The sequence below is a fragment of the Betta splendens genome, chromosome 21, assembly GCF_900634795.4.
Source record: "Betta splendens chromosome 21, fBetSpl5.4, whole genome shotgun sequence".
Lineage (NCBI taxonomy): Eukaryota > Metazoa > Chordata > Actinopteri > Anabantiformes > Osphronemidae > Betta > Betta splendens.
This window is the reverse complement of record NC_040899.1, coordinates 5,879,969-5,901,681: the sequence shown is the minus strand read 5'-3', so window position 1 is coordinate 5,901,681 and position 21,713 is coordinate 5,879,969. Positions and strand designations below refer to the sequence as shown.

Below are 21,713 nucleotides of genomic sequence, written 5' to 3'. Positions count from 1 at the left end.
TTGTAATGTACGCTATGTAGAGGCGTTCAGTGAAACAGTAGGTTAGTGCTCCCGTCCTTTATGGAAAGCTTCCCTTCTTTCAATTCATCCCTATAATTGCACCTACTGTGGTGTATGGCATTAATAAAAAGGTTAACACCTGAGGCCTTTTATTTGAGAGTGAGAACAAACATTTCAAAAGCAAAAGTCCTTAATTCTGTAAATGACAGATAATCTAAGCAAACCGGTAAACCATATTTAATGCTCCACCATCAGCACTGATTCTGTAAACTCTGCTCAACACGGACTCTTGACACAAACCCTGACAGTCAACAACCAAAGATGGAACATAATAAATAAAATATAAATAAATGTATATATTTATGAAAGATAAAAATGTGTGGATCTCTGATTCGTATTCTGCTCCTTTGCTGAATGTTACAGTCAGTCTCATGACTCACAGAGGTTCAAGTAATTGCCACATTCAATTCTTTACTCCAGAGCTTTTCTCAAGTCTCTCTTACTTTGCAGCTTTTTTTTCAAACCTTACAAATATTCTTTTCACCAGCACTGTTAACATGCACGGCACCATTCAGTACATCAACCAAAAACATCTGACTTAGCTTTGCTGTATGTAAGTCGAGGTTCTCAAACCTATCAGGACAGGGAGGCATTTAACTTAGCAGTAACGTGTGAGAGGAATTCATCACAGAACAAAAGGGCAATTCTTTACAGCGAATGGACAAACAGTGGTTACAAACAGAGTAACCTGGAAACACTGCAGAGACCACATGTGCATGGTTACCAGCACAACCACCGTACAAAGTGACTGATGCTGAAGTGAGGAATTGAGTCTATGCCCTATCCATCCCTCTGTGCTTCTGCTGAGATGTTGTCAGTCGCAGCATTCACAGCACTAAACAATGTCATTTGCTCTAATGCTCTACAATCATGTCCTCACCGGTACTCAGCTGGATTGTAGTGTAGAGTCTGGCAGTAAAAACTCTCAGCATCCTCAGATGCGCACCACAAAATTGTCTGATTGTCCTGCACACTAACAGTTCACAGCTATTTTCGGGAAATAAGGTGTCAAAGAAAGAGGCTAAACATGTGTGAAAAGTGTGGAACACATTGGAATCTTACCACCACAACACCTGTTAGATGTAATGGTATTCAAAAGTCATTAAAGTGTGTGTTTTTTTATATAATTTAAAAAGCATCTTATTATTCAAATGCATTCTTATAAAAAAACCCTCAGTTACAGTAGGTCGTTGTTTTTCTTTCTATAAAGATATATATATATATATATATATATATATATATATATATATATATATATATATATATATATATATACATTCATTCATATATATATTCATATTATATTCATGTATCTACTACATGTATCTACTACAAGTACAGTGACAACTGTGCTTAAAATTCAACGAAGGCTGTAGTGAAATTGACCCAAACAGACTGTTGTTTCAAACACGTGGTTTCACGCAATAGTTTGCAACGCGCAGCTCTTGAACGCACCCCTGGGCACAGCCTGGCTAGGTAGCTAGCAGCGGTAGATTTGACTGGAGACAGTGTTTCAGCAAAATGGGAGACGACTTGGGCGACGAGTGGTGGAAGCAAGAGGACAAATCTGGTACTGTCTTTAACTTTCTTACCTCTAGTTTGTGCGCTTCTCACACGTGTAATTCGGGATTTAAAATTGGCAGCCCTGTAAATATCGCGATACATGTCGCTGCGTTATAATTAGCTGTGAGCTAACGTTAGCTAAAAGTACTAAGTTGCCTACTAGCTTTTACGACGCTCAAACGTCCCTTAACACAAAGTACAGGACGGCGTGTGTGTCGTTAACTTGTTGTGTGTTAAAATACAAACATGAAGACGTGGTTCGTACAACGCGTTGCCGGCGGTGCTCGTGTAGCATAACACGTGTTTGTGTGAGCGACGTGACGTAGCAGCATCGTCCGTCCTGCTGCGTTAGCCGCGTGAAGCCCCCCATCAACACCCGCACGTGCTCCCCTCCTGTCCGTGTCTGCATCCTCATCCGTGTGCGTGAACGGGAGCTTCCCCGCGGCTCGTGACTGCGTAGCCTCGTGCTCTCCGCTCACCAATAGAGGGCAGTGATGTATTTTAATGATTACTGACCTGATTGTGTCGCGCGGCGAAGCGTGGCTGAACAAAATAAGTCGCGTTTTCGCTGCACTGTCGTGTGAACCATTTGCTGGCCCGAGCCGAGAATGGGCATGTTTTAATCCGCCTGTTGCTGGTTGTCATTGTGATGTTCCACTTACACTGCTGAGAAATCCCATTCTTTCATTTACTTTGCATATTTTCAGCATCCACTGGATGTTCACACCTGCAGCGTGTGTTATTTCAACATTCTATCATGTATTTGTGTCATGAGTGTTGTTGGTGGAGAAATTTTATTTTGGTGTCATTTATCCGTAGTATGAGATGATTTAGCTCAGTCTCAGTGATTCTCATGATTCATGATTATTCAAATCTTTGTTGCTGATATATGCTCCAGCTTCTTGCTACAGGGCTCAGCATGTTTCAGCTTTGTGTAAAATGTCATGCACACAGATAAATTCAAAGCCAATATAGGATTGCATTAATTATTAAGGATAGATGCTCTATTTTATTTTGGGGGGTAATTCCCACTGTAGAAATGTAACTAGAAGCAATAGATCTCTTTATTACGCTCTTTGGATATGCTGCAAACTGTTGTGTTGAAACAATGAGATTACAACAACACATTAGGACAAAAACAACAACTTTACATCCCTGCGCTTGTTCTATTGACGGATGTGTAAGCGTTTCTGTTTCTAGCGCAGCCCCTGCACTTTGACTGACAGCCCGTCCCTATTTGCATTTGTATCAAAGAAATGTTTGACAGAAAAGGCTGTGAGGCTGACTAAAAACTGACAAGACAGAAAAGTGGAGCTGAAGTCTGTTAGATAGAGCATGAGATTGATTTTGAAATCTTAAGAACAAAGGAGAATTTTCTGAGAAGCAATATGACTTTCATGGTGATGTGTCCTGTGGCTAAATCCTCACACTAATAATAGAGACTCATGAGGATCTCTGCCATGCTACGGTCTGCCCTGAACTGTCATCCAATCCCTCATCTGTTTTCCATCTAACAACCACATGATGTTATGGTGGCTTTTCCCCTGTTTGTCATTGTATTATCTACCTGCTATGGCAACGTTTAAATTACACTCTGCAAATAGGTTCATCCTTCCCATGCTGGTAACTTTTGGTTTCAGGATTGTAGTAAATCAGTAGTACAAAGAACCAAAATGCAGATCATGTAGATCTGCCCATGCAAAATCCATGCAGATTAATTTTGTCTAAAAGGTAAAAATGACACCTTTTCTAAGCAAAAAACAACAGACATGTTTAATGATCATGAAGAAAAGCGTAAAGTACAATATAATGCGTTTTGATTTGGTCAGCTCTAGACACACGTCTAACAGTCAATGGGTCGTTTGGTTTAATAAACTCCACAAACTAATAATATGAGGACTGAAACCAGATACAACATATTTGGAACACAGTACTGCAGAGAATATACGTGTTTTCACCTAGTCGCATAGGCCGCTCAGTGTAATGTTGGACGAGTGTGTGGCTGGAGACATGGTGGGGGTTATGGTGATGCTGCTGGTGATCTTGCCGACCCCTTTGACGTGGCAGCCGTTGGCGAGTACCTGAGTCCTTTGCTCGTGCCGGAGGTAGTAGGGCCCGGTCGGCTGCGGGCTGCCGTGCGTGGTCCCGTTCAGCGGCTGGATGTACGGGCTCCCCAGGTGGATATGGATCTTGTTGTCCTCCGCTGTGATGACGCTGGGGCTCGAGTCGACGCCGCCAGACCTCTGATGCTGCCAGCTGTTCTGCCGCTCCGGGGTCGAGCAGAACGCGGGCCGGCTCGCGGCGTCCGGCGGCTCCGGTGAACAGGTCCTGACTGTTACGATCTGAATAGGGGAGCCGCTGTGGTCGGGCGTGGCGGAGCGCGATGAGGCGGAACTCAACACCCGCGTCACGGACGCTCCGTTGAGCGGCGAGATGGTGCGGTCGGGGCTGGAGGGGGGCGACTTGGCGTTAACGGCGGACATGATGGTGATCCTTTGCTTGGGTGACGCCCCGCTGGTCGGGATCACCGCCGTGCTGGTGTAGGACGCGGCCGCGTCGCCGCTGGGACTGCTAATCTCCAGCGTGGCCGTGTTGAGTATGTGATGCGGCGTCACCTTGATGTGCAGAGGCTGCCCCGGCGTGTGCGTCAGCATCATCACCTCCCCGTTCGCCGTTTGGTGCATGTCCACGCCGAGGCCGCTGTGTTGACTCAGGTTGTTGTTCATGCTGTTCAAGCTGTTGAGGTTAACGAGGGAGCTCCTCCGGTTCACGACTTCCCCGCGGTGGTTCAGGTTCTCCTCGTCGCTGTCCTTGTCCAGAAGCAGGCCGTCCTCCGGCTCCGTCTGCACCTCCCTCGTGGTCTGATAGGAGTCCGAGTAGCGCCTGTTGGCATCGGGCGTCAGACTCCTGCCCCGTCTGCACCTGTCCAGCTCACCGCTCAGCTCCTTCATCTCTCTGGCCAGCTCCCTGTTCCTGTCTTCCTGCTGCGTGAGCTTCCTCTGCAGCGACGAGTGGTCCGTCTGCACCCTGCAGATGGACTCCTCCGTGCCCAGCAGCTTCTGGAGCTTCTCCTTCAGCGAGTCCACCTCTCTGCCCAGGAGCCTGGACTTCACCTGCTCCTTCTGCAGACGGCAGAGGAGGAGGTGCTCCTGGTTGACCTCCTGCTTCTCCGCCTGCTCGTAGCGGCTCAGCTCCCTCTTTGCCCCCTCCAGCTCCTCCGTTAGCGCGCGGGACCTCCTTTGCTCGTCCTTCAGCCTTCCTTCAAGGGCCTCGAAGTTCTCCTCCACCATTAGCAGCTTCTCCTCCAACACCTCCTTCTCCTGCAGTGTCTTTTGCAGCCTCTCCAGCTCCTGGATCAGCTCTTTCACTTTGTTGTCCTCTGTCTGGCAGCGATTGCTGCTGTTGTTGTTTGAATAAGAGCTACATGTGAACTTCTCCCCCTTTTCTCTCCTGTTCTCTAAGACCTGCAGCTTTTTCTTCATGATGGTTATTTTGCTCTGAAGTTCCCTGTTTCTCCCCTCCTCTGCTCGTAGTCTCTCTTGAAGCCCATCGTTTTCCTTTGCCATTCCTTGGATCCTTTCCTCTAACTCTGCCTGGGACTGCCTGTCGTCTCGCCGTCTTTCCGTCCTCATTGCTAAGTTGCTCTGCTCGTTTCGCTTGTCCTCCTTCCTGCTGAGCTTTTCTTCAGCCTGCCGTAGTCTGTCAGCCATGGCCTTTCTCTCCTCCACCAGCGCCACCGTCAGCGACCTGAGCGTGGTCAGGTCCTGTCTCATTGTTGATTCCCTCTTTTCTAGTTGACCTTCCACTGTCTCCAGCTCTCTCACCCGCACCTTAAGGGCGTCCAGCTCAGCTGACAGCATCTTGCTAACCTCCTTCTCCCGCTCCAAGCTCCCCTTCAGAATACTACAGTCTTGTTTGCTCCTGCCTAAAGCCTCCTCCGTCCTGTCCAGTTCACCGATTCTGCTGCTGAGTTTATCCACCTCCACCTTCAGGCTACGACAGTGGCTGGTCTCTTTTGCAAGTCTGCGGTCCAGGTCTTGGCACTGATCCCCCATACGTATCAGCTCCTCGTCCTTGCCCTCCATTTCCACCACTCTCCTCCTCAGCACCTCCACCTCTGACAACAGGCTCGGGGCAGTCATGGCGCTCTGTTTTTGATTGAAGACAGAGACCTCCTCGATGTGGTCAGCGACGGCTGTCAGGTTTTCAAAGTGGCGCCTCTGCCCCTCCAGGAGCTCTCTCAGACACTGTTGCTCCTTTACAACCAGGACTGCAAACGCCTTTAGCTTGATCAGCTCTTCTGTCAGTGACGATACTTCTCTTTCATTTTTCCTCCGTTGTATTTCCTGGTATTCTCTCTCCTTCACAATAAGAAGCTTTAGCCTGCAAAGAAAAACAAATGAGTCTGATGTTACGCTGTTGTGGCCTGGCTTTATTGGGTAATTTACCCTAATTTCAGCCCTTGGGGACCCTTTGTAGTGTTTGCACTTAACCTCTTGGCCAAAGTCTTTAAAGACAAATAGTTTCCTAATGTGTATTTCCAGTATAAACATTTGGTTTCATTTTCACAAGAATTTAAAGCACGGTTTCTTCCCTGCTTCTTTCAAAGTTAGGAATACTTTTTACACATCTATGTTTGGTCCGTGTGTGTGTGTGTGTGTGTGTGTGTGTGTGTGTGTGTGTGTGTGTGTGTGTGTGTGTGTGTGTGTGTGTGTGTGTGTGTGTGTGTGTGTGTGTGTGTGTGTGTGCGCGCGCTTAATGTAGAAACAGTATCTCCTTGTTGTTCTACACTTCTCTCAGGCAGCGTACATTCTGTAAGTTGTTGTGACTAGCATGGCAGATGGTCCCTTGGTAGGGAGTGTTTGTTAATTAAGAAGTTCCTCTACCCTTGAGTACCCTGAACACTGCACCCATTCACTCTCCTTCTGTGCACCTCCAATGGCCCATTTCCAGCAAGAAGAGGCAGGAATTCCCCCTTGTTCCAAAAGTAATTACAAGCTTGGCTACAATTGCAAAGTGTTGTCATGTCTTAAGTTCCCACACATGCATATCGATGCACACATACGTTTAGCACACGCTGTTCGTGTGTTATGTGCCACAGCAAAAGAGGATCATGGAGAGGTAACGTCTCACTGTGTAGTTACATCGTTCTTTTAGAATCAAACTCCATCCAGTGTTGTCCACTGTTTGTTTTCTACATCGCAAAGTAGCGCAAACCTGTAATTATGTATGACGAATAATTTTTAGGTAAAGAATTAAGACTAACGGCTCACATTTCTACTGTATCTTTCTGATCATTGTTTAATTTGATGTACTGTAGCTCACAACTTCACCCTGAGATGCCTGTTCAACAACAAGCAACTTACCTTTTTAAGATGTTACAACAATCCCATCTCTATAAAGTCTCAAGTCCTTTTGCAGTTGCTCACTTTTTGTTGTAGTTCCATTTGTTTCTTTCTGCATTTTCCAGTATTTAATTGTTCCTACCTGTGCTGTGCTGTTCGCCTCTCTCCCGGTGAAACTCTCAGAATGGATTGTCTCTACTCTTCCACCTCTCCCTTTCCCGTAGATCCCAGTGATGTGGACATTCCATCCAGAAAACCAAACATTATGAGAAGTGCTCTGCACACAGAGACTCGCTCGCAGCCAGTGGCGCCCATTACATCATCAGCAAGTCCTTATATGGGACTGGTGTGTGTGTGTGTGTGTGTGTGTGTGTGTGTGTGTGTGTGTGTGTGTGTGTGTGTGTGTGTGTGTGTGTGTGTGTGTGTGTGTGTGTGTGTGTGTGTGTGTGTGTGTGTGTGTGTGTGTGTGTGTGTGTGGACTTCAGCCCATTCCACATGAGGTCATTGTGTAGCCATGCCAAAGAGGCTAATGGGAAGGACAGAATTTGTTATGAGCATGTGAAAAAAACCCTAACGCATCAATCACACTTTAATCTCACAAGGCTAACGCTTGCGAGTTTGAACAATTAGCCCGAGTGTGCACGGTAACCAGGCATGCACGTCCTGTGAACTGTAGCCCGTCCAAAGGCACGCAAACTGCATTACGTGTTTATGTGCTGTTCTCATATGCCTTAAGAACAGACATGTTTTTGTGAGTTGTTAGCTGCTTTGCCTGGAGCCTGATAACCTGACTGGGAGATGACATCATCCGTTCATAGGCCCTCAATTACATCCATATGTCTGTTTCTTTCTCTCCATTACCAGCAGCCCTCTTTCTGTCATTTGCTTCTTCACCCTCTCTCTCTTTTTAGGTTTGAATTGCAGAAATCCAACTTTCCCTATTTTCCCTGCTGGTCTTGTCTGTCAAAATCAAAGACCGTACAACAAGTGCTGATACACGCTCCTGCAGCTTTCACTGGGAAACGTAGCACTGATCGTTTGTCGCCTGTCAAACAATCCTTCCCAGTTAAAGGATGACTTTTTCCCTGCGTCAAGTCATCATCACACAGGAATTTGAAAAACAAGACACAGTTTATCGTAACTGCTTTGACATACATGTTTAAAGCCTTGACACAAGGTTTCTGTCTGCGCCACTTACGTAAGCGGGTGATGTAAGGCCTGTACTCTGCACCTGGTTGGCACTCTCTTAAATCCATTAATTGGTCTAGCACAAAGTTGGCTGCTTTTTTTTGGAAGGAGGAGATTATTCTGGTTGATAGCATTTCATGTCACCTCGTTTCACTTTTTCTAATGGGGATTGCTGGGTGTTATTTATGTCATGGTTACCATTGGTGGGAGAGTTAGGATGGCTTGATCATAATAATTCAACTGTTGCTTCCATAACAAGCAATAGCTAAAAGAGACAGTTGTACTGCAACAAACATGAGCATCCCAATAGAACCAGCATGAACTAACGTTAACTGTTCCTTTTGAAGTAAATGTGATCTCTCCTTTTGTAAGGGAGGTTCACACTGAAATAGGATATTTCTCTGTGGAATGCGAGAGAAAATCCTCATCATTGTTCCATTAGAATTCCTCTCCACAGACCAACTCCCAGACCCCGGGTTCACGAGGTCCTGTTTCCCTTAGAGGAGGTGCTGGCATCTGTGGCGCTTGTCGTCAATTACCAGCACGGTCCAGTCCCTCGAAGGCATTTCCAAGAAAACCCTCAAACATTGCTGATATGGGGCCATAGAGGTGGGCGCAGCCTCTCCCTGGGTTTCTTGGCCTTTAGTATTAATCAGGGCTTTAACTTACAGATACAGCTCTTTTAGATTTCCCTAACAAAGCAGCTAGTTGTATTGAATGCTCCTGTTTAGGGTCATAGAATAGGCACTGGAGATGCAGAACGACAGCTGCTCAGGCAGTCTGTGCTGGCTTTCCTTTGTTCAATTCTCATCACATTTAATAAAATTGAAGCAATGACTAAACTGACCTCATACGCTCCGTATCGCTAATAAATGGGCCCAACAGCTTGCAATCACCACAGCGGTTCTGTTCTGAGGCGATGCGTTGCCAGACTCCTATGATAATTTATGGACATCCTCTAGTGACACATTATTGGCTGAGCAGGCAGATGGTGGATATGTTTGAGTGCGAGGGATGGACAGAGCAGCTGTGGGTTTCCGCTACAAGACAGCCAAGTTTACGTTCTCCTTTTTCTCCAAGCAAAGTCCACAAAGCGTTTCCTCCACCATCTTTAATCAAGTCAAGTTAGTAGGATGGTCTCCATCATTTCACATCTGTCGCACTTATTGATGATGCATTAATGGCAGGACCACATCAGTTGGGGGGGCGAAAACACAATGAAGTGTAGAAATGGCTTGTGGGTGAAGTGTTTGGGAGTGTAAGTGGACGGACGAGAGCACGAATGTATTTAGTGTGTTAAACATGTGTGTGCGGTTAATGCTGAGATTCTGTCAGCCCATTGACAGACCACAGGAAACACACACACACAGGCTTTGAGTACGTGCAGATAGCTGAGGTTGGAACAACCAGATTGCTGCATTGTGATGTGCAGATGTAATCATCCATTGACACGCAACAAGGATCATGCTATGGCATAGGCAGATTAAATGTCATGACTGGAATCCACTGTATGGTTCACAGTGAGAACAGGTCATCTGTTCTGCACATGGCACCTTGTACAGCTACTTTTTCAGGGAAATGAAAAAGAGGGTGGTGTTGATTTTAAGCCAGGCCTGACTCAGAACATACGCTTTGAAAAGAAGCGGGGAGGGAGATTGAAAGATAGCTGAAGAGGATTTGGAGTAGGAGTGGAAACTCTCTCTCTTAAATATTTAGGCTACTCCAGAGCAAGATAGAAAAAGGGCATGATGGCAGGGGAGATGAAAGGTGTGTGTGTGTGTGTGTGTGTGTGTGTGTGTGTGTGTGTGTGTGTGTGTGTGTGTGTGCGTGTGTGCGTGCGTGTGCGCGTGCGTGTGCGCGTGCGTGTGGCACGTCTTAAAATGGCCAAGGTGACGACTTAATTTGTTAATTGGCTTTGCTCATGTTAATTCGGGGTTAGCCCCTGATGTCGACACACAAAAGCAGCAAGTGGCATTTGATTGAATAGTTGCTTATTATTTTTCCTGGAGGCCGACGGCTCCGTTATTTGTTGAGTTTGTTCTTTAAAGGGATATTTTACGTGTGTTCTGCACTAGCAGGGCAGCCAGGGGCACGCTAATCCTCCGTGCTGGAGCCGTCAGGAATGCTTGAGCCGCACAGGGTTCACACCACAGACATGCTGTCTACTCATGTATTAATCATCATTAGAGCAAAATGGACCACAACGCTTTTATGTGTGCATGTTTAGGGTTCCCACATTGTATTTGAACAGACAGAGTTCTGGTGAACTTAATCACTCGACTGGCATGACTATTTCGGGTCTTTAGTTGCGCGTGTGCCAGTGGTGGATCGCTGAATGGCTGGACTTTGGCACACAGCTGCAGACAGCTAGTCTCCTCCGAAGGCTGCGAGCCCGGCGTCGGTCCACTCGCTGCACAGCCAGATTACAGAGTGGACTCCGGCTGTACATGAGCCGAGACAGCCAGGGGCTGGAAGACGGCAGCCTTGTGCGGGCCTCAAATTGCATAGGGGAACCCGTAACCACCTTCGCGTTCGGCAGATCTAAAAGCGCACTTTATTGGGAACGGCCTCCGTCAGAAGACGGGCCCGTCTCGTGCTGTGTGGTGTTGGCGAATAGGGGAAAGCGGTGCCAGGTCAGACTGCACATGTAATTGCATACAAGTGCATGTTTATATGTTTACAAGGGAGAGTGAACAGAGCCAGCGTGGCCACAAGGTCTGACCGAGTCCAGGATGTAATGGACTGTGTCTGAGTGGAGTAACTCTAAGTACAGTCCTGTGGTCACATACACTGTCTGGTAGAAAGGCTGCAGCCAACAGCGCTTTGGCTCCCTGGCTCCGCCAAGAAGAGCATTACAGACCAGCACAAGCTAAAAGCATCTCAGCCGGCACAAGTGTACACTGCTCAGCTTAGATGCAGCTTGTTCCAGTGTTCTGAAATACTTTAATCCCCGAGCCTCTTCCACGCTGGCTGTGAACCCTCATCTCTTTTACATCAGAAGAGCTTCGCGAAGCGCGGCTGGATATTTCTAGTCCGGCTTGAATGCAAGCTACCAATTTTGTGGGTCCCATGAAATGGCAGTGTTGTCTTTTCCCGGCGGTGGAGAGGAGCCGGTGCGGCCCGGGTCCACCAACCTCTCTCGGTCCTGCTCCAGCAGCGCCCGGAGGCGTTCGCTCCTCTGGACAGAAGCCCTGTGGCTGCGCTCGCGCTCGTCCAGCCGGCACAGGGCACCGCTGTCGGACTGGGACAGCTCCAGAAGCCGCGCGAGCATCCGCTCGGACGAGCGCCGGTGCGTTTCCACTAAGTGCTTGAGCTGCGAGAGAGAAGGAGCGGAACAGGCGTTTAAGAATATGTAAAGTTTAGATTAGTGGACGGGTGAAATGTGACAAGTGGAGGTCGTACAGTAGTGTTGCTCACACTTCTGTTGCAGGATTAGACTTAGTAAAAGCTGTTTTATCGTCACCCCAAGTGCTGAGTCCCTACTTTATAGACTTAGAAACTCAATACAGTTGCTACACATGGTGCACGACACAACAGAAACACAAATAATTATAATTACAGTCTTTACAAGATTTGACCATTAAGATTTGTTGATTTACACAAAGCATGAAAATCCTGGGTTGACTCAAATTGTTAAAGACCCAATGCTTGTAACACATGTACGGTAAAGTAACAAACGTGTGCAATGATGCAGTAGTAATAGATGCGCCTCTGTCTGACAGTAATGCATTCATCTCATTATATTTAGTTATCCACCCCATATGGCGTCTGGTTCCGTGCTACAGGCTGCCGGTACCTCGGTAATGGGACTTTTGTAGACGTCCTGCAGAGCTTCCTGCTGGCTGCGCTGGGAGTCTCTCTGCAGGGCACGCAGCACCTTCTCCTGTCCACTCGCAGCATAATGGGCCCTCAGCGGCGCCGAGTGCATCAGCTCTGATTTCAGCACGCCAATTACCTCGTCTCTGGCCTAGTGTCATCACAAAGCAATGCAGCACAATGTAAGTTTGTTTGATGTGAGCTAGATTTTAAAAAAAACAACTATAAATGCGCGTGCTGTTGATTCTACCTGTAGTTCTCCCTCCAGGACGCTGAGCAGAAACAGCAGGTCATCGCGGGACAGCTCTTCTCCCGCGTGTCTGTCCTCCCACCTCCCCCTCTTGATCCGCATATTATTCCTCTGGATGCCCGCTTTGGGAGGCGGGTCGGGGTGAAGGAGCGGCTCTGTGTTGTGGGTCTTTGGAGCAACTTGATTCCAAGAAGCCATTTTGCAGTTTTCACCTAAATGGCTGTGCGCCTTCGTGCCGGCCTAGGGCGAAGAATAGGAAAGGAGATGAGGTGGGAGAAAATGAAACATCTGCAACCCATTGAGACGTTAAACCAAGTGTGTTATGCCTTTACTGTACAAGTGGCTATTGTATGCTTTTAATAAGGGACCATCAAATGGAGATTATGTAAAGTCAGAGGGCTTCTTGTCATAACAGAGTCATGTCATAGTCTTACTCCTTGTGCTTTTACTGTGATCAAGGGCTGAAGTCTGCTAGCATGTTAATTGCCAGCCACATGAGAGCTTAACGTGTGCGCAGCATGTGTGTTTTCCTGACACCGATGGCATCAGCTCAGGAATGTTAGCCAGCCCACTTCTGACTCGGTGTAAGCAACCCATATTTAGAGAGGGAAAGCAAGCAGGTTCACATTAGTGAAACGATGATGTCACCCCTCTGCTCTTCAGCTCTGCTTCTCCATTCCAGTCTCTCACAGAGACCAGGAATGCCGCCTATTCCCCAGCCGTTGCTCAGGTTTCTGCAGATAACCAACTACAGGCCCATGTGTTTTGCTTTTCTCGTGGAAATTGGGTGAAACATGTAGAGGTTGTTTTAGGACCTGCTCAGATCTTCTTTTAGTGGTGCTTGTTCGAGGTTCTCTTTCTGAACCTGGAAGCGTGGAGATGCCGCCTCCACCTCGGCTCTTCTCTTCTATGCATTCGCACGCTGACAGGCCGCTTCTGCACATGGTGATCAAGGCCTGAGCGCGACCGTGAGACCGAACAAGAGGAACCCTGGTACACGAAGGACAAACACTGTGAGAGGAAGACGAGCCCTTCAGCTACTTCAGCCCGAAGCCAGTCACATCCTTTGTGCGAGTGTCTTTCTTAATAGATGGTGTCTGCAAAGAGGAATCTTTCACTTGGCCTCTGTGTGGAAATAAAATGTGACGTCCTCAAACTCCGTCCCTTCCTTCAGATTCCCTCCCTGCATCAATCAGGGAGACAGATGGAGCTGTCTGCGCTGTCCCTGTGTTCCCTTGCTCCATTTCTTTGTTGCAGCGTGAAAGGATGATGGACGTTCACAGAACGCAGTTGCACAGAAGTTTTCAGGACTCGCTCTGGCGTCGTCATAGTCACGGCCCTAAATCCTCCACAGCCCCTCCCTGAAAGGAAGACTATGTGAGCTGATCAGACCTGCATCGATCAGCTCCAGTAGCATTCGCTCAGGTTCGCTCGCATCAAGATGAGGACGTGATCAGAGCGGATGTGAGCCGGTGCTCGTGGGCACATTTGTTCAGCGGTGGCCCAGGGTGTGTTGTTCTTGGACGTGAGTGTGTGTGTTTCTCCCTGCCTGCCCAGCCGGCGGTGTTGTTAATGCGAACAGTCAAGCCAAGACACGTGCTGCTGTTTCCTTGCCCTCGGCCTTCAGTCGACTCATGTTGATGGGCTCTGACCACCTCACAGTTCCCTCACGCACACACACGCACACACACACACGCCTGCACAGATGACGTGAGTCAGACTGTTCTTTCTTTGGTGCGCGTGGTGTCTAGACGGAGCACACACTCCCACACAATGCCAGGCATGTGAAAATGCCCCTGGAGTTCTGGCGCCGATCCAGAGCCAGCTGTAATGGTAATATGGTAATGGATGCCAGGGCCGTCCGCTGGCAGACAGGTCCACGCAACTGATCACCAGCATCCGTCCCATCGGCTCGAAGCGGCGGCGGCCGCCAGACACACCATCAACACTCCCAGTCATCCCAGTCATCCCAGTCACTGCACCCGCTCCCAGATACACAAACACATAGGTGGCAACTTCACAGTCAAGGGAAATATTGTTGTGGGCAAGTTTCCTCCCATTTCTGCACATCGTCAGGCCAGATTCATGTTGAGTGAAGTCACGCTATAACCAGGTTTTATGAATTCTCCAGGTTGGCATGGCTGCGCGTAACGTGGCTCCTCAAAGCCCCCCACATCTTAGAGGGGCTCTGCCTGTGTTTGGTGTCTGTTAGCATCACACAGGGACAGTTTGTTGCAGTAACGTGAACAAAGGCAAAACAAAGACTTCAAACAGGCAAACGTAGAAAAATGTAGATGGAAAATTCTCTGTCCTCTGAAGCATTGATGTGGATTTATTTGCTTTATTTACCAACTACAGGCTGGGAGCTTGTCGTGGTCGCAGTGCAACGCTCGCGCAGCAGAAGTGATGGCGTGGCTGTGCCCCCGGACCTCTCCTTGGTTGCCGCGCGGTTATTTGTGGGGATTTTAACGCCAGCGTCTCCTGCGGCGACTGTCTGAAAACATGTTTGTAAATCATCTCACATTTCCAACGGCTATAAACACTCCTGATTTACGACGCGGCCGGTCGGACGGAGCCCATAAACCGGCCCTTACTCCAGAGCCGGCGCAGAGAGGTGGGACAGAGGGGCATCGCTCATCCCTCCGCTCTGGAGCAGCTGGAATTCATTGTTGGAGAAAGAATCGTTTTTGTCACCTGAAATTATTTCCACCCCTCGGCGCAAACAGCCTGACCTGCAGCCTCCAGGGTGATCTAAGTCCGACAGCCTGCTCTTTATTCATTTCCAGCTCACATCCACTTTACATCCACCTGTCATGGCGGGCTGTGCCCCCCCGAGTCCCTCTTGGCCTCCGGTTTCCAGGGTCAAGTTGGCAAAGCACTCTGTAATTCAGGTTCTGTATGTGTGATGTGTGTTTTGGCAGCAGGGCCGTGCCGCTACAGTGTCGGCAGAACAGAAACAGAAACATTATACTGTCAGGAAGCCAGCGAGCGCGAGCGGGCGATGTCCAACAGCTTCTCAATGTTGCTGAATGCGTCGTTTACTGATGAGTTCAGCGTAAAGAACACTTGACGATCATCAACCCCCTTCAGTGTAAGTGCCCGACTCGGCTAACGACACCGCGCTGCGAGTGTTGGCGTATTAGAGCGCGTTTGTCTTCTTGACTCCTCGCAGGCGAGCGCAACACAACGCGAGTTGATATCGCGGCTCTTCGTCGGAAGGGATTTTTGTTTGTGCCGACAGAAGGTGTTAAATAATTGAGCGTGGCCTCTGGTCTGCGTTGGCTGACGTCTGCCAGATGTGGCAGCGCTGCTGCCATCTGTGCTGCCTCAAGTGCTCAGACGTTTGGAAGACAAATTGACAGGTATTCAATTTCACGTCATTGATCTTGTTTAGCAGGACTAGACAGCTGACATCAGACTTCACATTGTAACCATGTTTATGTCTGTATTATTTTGGGAATTCTTTCTTGTGGTCTTCACTATATCACTGCAACAATAGTCTATAGATGAGATCATGAAATGGTTCCCGTTGCTCCAAGCTCTTCTCAATGGCTGACTTTCATCTTGTTTACCATAGACTTCTTTGTGGACTGGTATTTGTGAATAAGCCTGTATGAGGACAAACACACTGAACCTCTCCCCTCATGCTGATTTCAGGTCCAAGAATCCGCTTGTGAGTTAGTGAAATGCAGAGAATGAAAGACGTGAGGAGTGTTAATGTGTTCCTGCCTGTGCTACGAACCGCTGGGGACCAACGTAATAAACACTGGATGAATAGATGTTTGGGATGAGGAATGGCTCTGCTGGTAGAGAACAAATGGGGCAGTGGATGGATCTGTGAGGTCAATCAAGGAAAGTGCCTGCAGCGTATTTATTTAAGCTGAAATGTATTGGCCTGATTTAGCTGCTCCGTGCTTCCAAGGTGAGAAAAGTGTTTTCATCATTTGGTTTTTGTGCAGGAGCTTTAAAGCTCGGGCTTATTTACATAACCCGGTGTCTCTGATTAGCACCTCCTGTGCGACATCAAGCGCTCCCATCACGCTTTGCTGGGCACAGTTGGCTTGACTCACACACGTGGATGGATGTCAGAGGCCGGTATAAATTAGATCATTATTTCAAGCAGCGCAGTCGTTTAAAAGAGCGAAAAATGAAGGCTGCCACGAGACAGTGCAATTTAACTTCATCTTTAATGATTGCCTTCTCTTCTGAGACCCAATACTTCAGAGGAAACAAGTCAGATGATAGATAATTTAATGAGTCATGATTTGTCTCTAATAGAGAAGAGCATCAGCGCGTCCTATAGACATGTAGACATTTCACTGTACTGATAACTCATGTTGAATTGTTCCAACCTAAGGGCTGCTGTATCGCTTCTCCTGTCTGGGATAAAAACATCCCACACACAACAGTGTGGGTTGTGTGTGCTCTCCCTTCAATCAGATGTGCTGATCCAGATGCATCCCAGTGGTCACAGGCTTTTACAGCACGCCTTCTTCATCTGGTGAAGCACGCTGGCCTCACTGTGCTTCTACCGCTCCACCTACTGGTGGCACACGTCTAAGGCTGCACTGCCACACTTCTGTGCTCACCCTCACCCACACGCTGAATTAGTGAATACAGGGTAAACCTTTTAGCCTCATCTAGCAAGTAGCCAGTCAGACTCGATGCGATGCATTCATGGCCAGACGCAGGTTTTGTGTTCCTTCCACTGCAGCTCGCTCTCCGTTGTTGTGCGTGCAGCCTAAAGTCCCTATTGATTTACCAACAACACATGCTCATATTGTGGTTATAGAGAGGAAGCTGCAGGCTTCCAAAGCCTACTACACCCACCCGTCATCCAGCAGCACTGCTACATGTCCTGAGATGAGTTATCGATCGGTGAAGCGAGCGCTGAATTCAATTAATCAGAAGTATCATGGTGTTTTCATAGAAACGCTTTTATACAACAAAATATCGTACAGCATCTCTGGGAGTGTTTATATAAGGCCTGAGGTTGTAGAAGGAAAGATGTGCGAGGTTTGTCTTGTGCCTGTGTGCAGGCTGAGGTGTTCCTCCTAATCTGGTGACTAACTGCTGTGGTCATCAAGGTCATGGCCCTCGTGGTCGTGTAGGCACATAACCAGTCAGTAGATCCTCATTAAGCCCAGTCCCCAGCACTTACCAGCTCATAAAAACAGTACCCGCTATTGATCGGCCTTTAGAGATGAGCAGGCCTCCCCATTTGCCTGCATGCTTCATTGACCTGCTGGTAATCTGAGCCGGCAGGAAGTGGACACTGAGGACACTGACCATGGCTTCACTGGTAACGCTGGTGTTGCAATTACACCGTGCTCGTCATCGCAGCAGGTGAATAGTGGAACGGCCACTTTGATTAAAGTGTGACGTCATGGAATACGGTTTGGTGCGAGCCTCCGTCCGTCCAATCAATTTCCAGAGGTCTGTGGATGTAGACGGTGTGGCACCGCACAAGACATTTCATTAATCACTCGTCTTATTCCAGGTTTGCTTCACTCCGGCAGCCACGTTCAGACCTACAGTCTCTAATCGCTTTGCATCTCAACACTAATTATTAATCAGGTTGGAGAATCCGCCTCAGCCCATTTGCCTGTCAGTTGAAGACTTTGTGTAATCAATCACTTATGTGCTTCCCATTTAAGGCTTGAATAAGTCAGGTGCTAATGGCTCTGCAGCCATCAGCCTCTCGGGCCACGGTGCTGTCAGAGCTCCCATAATGTAGACTCAAATAGAAAACACACATAGCAGCTAATTTCCTGCTACGTGTCATCTTGTAGATGTTGCTGGGTCGAAGCCCTTTTCATCCTGCTTAAGTAATAGAACACAGTGTTTCGAATCCAGGATTAGAAATGACTAATCAGATACACTCATCTATTAGATACAGAGAGAGAAGGTGATGTTACGTGCTGTTACTCTGTTAAAGGGACCAGTACAGATCTCAAAATCCTACGTTGCTGATGGGGCGTGTAAATGTTTTATTATTTTAAGGGAACAGAGCATCCAGATCTAGAAACTGTGTTGATAGAACGTCCTGTATTAAATGTTTCATCGTCATGACCCTTTAATGGCCATCTACTGATTGAGTCCTCTCCCAGCACTCGCATGGATAAATGTTATGGCTTCGCTGCAGCTTTAACACCTTTCACCCTTTGTGATTGTAAATTGCAGACCCACAAACACGTGCCTCCATCTTCCTAAGTGCAGGTATGCACCCGAATATTGAAACATCCAGGGCGGCTTGTTGAGTGGCTAATGGTGCTGAGGCGGATACGCTAGATACGGGGTCAGCGGCTCATCACCCACACAGGTTGGCTGCTGCCTCTTTGAACAGCCTGTCTGCTCTGTCAGCACCTTCAGCACCTTGTGGTCAAGTGAGGGTTTGGTTTCCTGCCGCGGTTGATTGTTAGGATATTTCACGGCTCACTGAACACAGGGCAGCGATTGCATTTTGTGTCAGTTCAAGCATATAAAGAGTGTCTGCAGATAAGAAACAAGCTCGATGGGTGTTTTACCTTTAACTGCACTGTGCAGTATCATAATTAATAATCAGTAGAAATAAACCTACACTTACCTGGAGCGGGCCTTTTCCCTGGTTTGGACGATCCTTGTGACCCCGGTTATCAGTCATCCTCCTTTGCTTTGTCCTTCGTTTCCTGGAACATGTTTCCTTTCAACAGAGGGGGAGCAGGAAAGTGATGAGGAGCCAGGGAAGGAGAGAGTGAGTGGTTATCTAGGCCCATCAATACTGGGGGTGGTCTTTCGGCAGGAGGAGTGTATCCCTAGACAGAGAGCAGTAATAAATAAGGATGATGTTTGGGCTGCAATGAAAATGAGTCTGGCAGACGAATAGAAAGGAAAAGGAGAGATGGAGGAAAAAGATGAGGGAGCAAGTGTGGGTTTAGGCTCTCCATCCATTCCTAGACTGTCTTCTTTTATGTGGCCCTCTGCTGTAATGGCCCCAGGTAAGGAAAAAAGCGACAGTTAGTTGATAATAAAGATCGGATGAATCGATTGTGAAAGGGGAGATTAGAGAGGAAGGCAGGAAATTTGGAGTCAGGCGTTAGTGAGTGTGTGGTAGTCTATTGGGGAGGTTTTCATTAAGGAGCAGCATATGAGGAACATCACTAGAGCTGGAGCCTCATCCAGCCTCAGGTTTCTCAGAAAAATTGATTTAGAAACTGAAGCTGGACTGTTCAGTCATTTGGGTCTCCGTGATGGTCAATGATAAAGGGTATGCTCACACTCTTTGCATCTCCTTCCATCATCTTGTCCCAACAATTACATCATATCGCGAGGCTCCAAGTTGCAAGTTAAAGGACTCAATGCAGATGTGTGAGTGGAAATTGTCACCTGTTTTCAGGGGGGTCTGAGGCGGAGGAGGAGCCAGAGCAACAGGAAACAGGAACAACACAGGAAACAGACAAAACAAAGACAAAACCAGAGAAGAGGAAGAGGACAAGTGAGAAAACGGTTAAAGCCAAAAAGAAGAAAAGCAATGAACAGGTATCACACATGTACATTAACCTGCAAATCTATGATGAATCTAATTTGAGCTTCATTTTGTAATTAATGAAATATCCTAAATGTTTTTCACGTGCAAACATTTGTAACAGAACAAGAGTGTAGCTCCAAAGAAACAGACCGAGGATGAGGAGTCAACTAAACCCAAGAGAAAGAGGAAGGTGAGGGGGCGGCACCTGCTGCTACACAAACGCAATACACACTTTGATCTGTGAATATCACACAGATGTGTTCTGTTCACCAGAAAAAGAAGAAGACCATCACAGACGTCTTGGCTGTAACAGAACCAAAACCAGGCTGTCCAGCGGATCTGCAGAAGGTGCTCACGCTCTACTTCTCAGACAAGCGCTCGGTGATTGAGCAGGAGGCGCTGCACTTGGAGGGTGAGTCCCCTTTAACCTGAAACCTCAGTCAATATGTGCTGATGTATCAACTGACCCAGGTCAATGTCTGCCCTCCTGCACCCTCCAGACTCTGACTTCCTGTCCAGCAATGACCTGACTCACAGCCTCTCATCATACCTAAAACAGGGTGGGTGTCATCACTAGGGCCTCACAATAATGTGCTTTTTAGAACCTTAGATTCTAAATGTCCTCTGTGGACAATGATACGCCGTTACTTTCACTTGCCTTTTCTGGGTGAACCTTCGAGCCTGTAAAGACGGATGTTTCTTTTTCCCTCTTCCTAGTTTGTCCTAAATGGGCCAAGATCCAAAAGCAACACACAGAAAAGGGATCGGCGGTTCTGCTCATCGTCTGTAGCTCTGCTCTTCGATGCATCGAGCTCATCAAGTCCGTAACACACCAGCAGTTCCTGCTCACAACAAATTCGTCGTGAGATTTACACAAGCCTTGTTTGTTTTGTATTGTTCCCAGGAATCTGTCTGCATTCAAGGGCCAAGCCAGAGTCCTGAAGCTCTTTGCTAAACACATAAAGGTAATGGAGATGAACATTACATGCGTATGGATCATGTGCATGTGCAGCGACTAGTTTAACCTAATCTATTGTCTTTCTGTGTGTGTTTGACTGTACAGGTGGAGGAGCAGGTGAAGCTGCTGCAGAAAGGCGTCGTTCATATCGGAGTGGGAACGCCTGGAAGGATTAGTGCCCTCATTGACAAAGGTGGGTGATGCATTTGCCATCCTGCCCCACGGTGCACAGCTGTTCCAACAGTCCTGGGCCATGAACACTCTGATTGTCTTTTCTAGAGGCTTTGAGCTTGACTGCTTTGAGATACCTGGTTGTGGACTGGAACTGGAGGGACCAGAAGCTCAGAAGGATGGTGGACATTCCTGAGGTGACATACTGCCCCCTGCTGGCTAGAAAACATATTAGTTTCAGTGTTTGTTTATGAATATAGTTCTGGATACTATTACAAAGCAGTTAAAATGTACATTACATTTGCTTATGAATTAGATTATCTTTTATTGGAAACTATACATTTTACATTGTGTTATGTACCTTGTGTCTTACAGATCAAACTGGACTTCATGAAGCTGTTGGAGAGCGTCATTCTGAATAACAGCAAAGAAGGAAAGGCCAAAATTGGACTGTTTTAACTTGTGTTTTAACCTTGGTCATTCGTTATAAAGCGATGTTTGATTGTTGCGACAGCAGAGACACTGAAGCCGTGGGGCCTCATCCTGTTGTTTCCTCTTGGTGTCAACTTGAAACCTGTGCAATGCTTTTAGTATTTTCCGAGGTTGTGTCAAACATGTGGTGGTGTTTGTTCACCGTTGTTGTCTAACGGTGTCTCAGTGTGATGGATTGAATAAACACGCTCCGAATAAAACCGGCATCCTTCTGTTTGTTTACTCTGACCTTGGAAGGTCCCTCCTACTGAGATTGTGAGGTCGTGAGTTTAGCTGCCCACTAGGAAGCCCCATTTATCATAACATCCTTTGATAAAGCGTTTTGCTGTGACATAAAGCACAGACTCCAGTCATGCTGATGCA

General features: G+C 47.5%; 2 protein-coding genes across 2 annotated transcripts; one reads left to right on the top strand and one right to left on the bottom strand.

The window, feature by feature from the left end:
- Positions 1–1,472: 1,472 nt before the first annotated feature.
- On the top strand, positions 1,473–21,550 carry cmss1 (cms1 ribosomal small subunit homolog). The gene is made up of 10 exons (XM_029137311.3): positions 1,473–1,630; positions 19,598–19,740; positions 19,851–19,919; positions 20,003–20,141; positions 20,230–20,289; positions 20,447–20,549; positions 20,634–20,694; positions 20,793–20,880; positions 20,967–21,055; positions 21,234–21,550. The coding sequence occupies exons 1-10, from the start codon at positions 1,582–1,584 to the stop codon at positions 21,315–21,317; spliced, it is 885 nt and encodes a 294-aa protein (XP_028993144.1). The 5' UTR covers positions 1,473–1,581; the 3' UTR covers positions 21,318–21,550.
- On the bottom strand, positions 2,670–12,350 carry LOC114847497 (filamin A-interacting protein 1-like). The gene is made up of 4 exons (XM_029137312.2): positions 12,223–12,350; positions 11,953–12,123; positions 11,291–11,469; positions 2,670–6,006 (listed from the first exon to the last, which is right to left on the bottom strand). Exons 1-4 carry the CDS (start codon positions 12,322–12,324, stop codon positions 3,582–3,584), a joined length of 2,877 nt encoding a protein of 958 aa, XP_028993145.1. The 5' UTR covers positions 12,325–12,350; the 3' UTR covers positions 2,670–3,581.
- Positions 21,551–21,713: the final 163 nt, after the last annotated feature.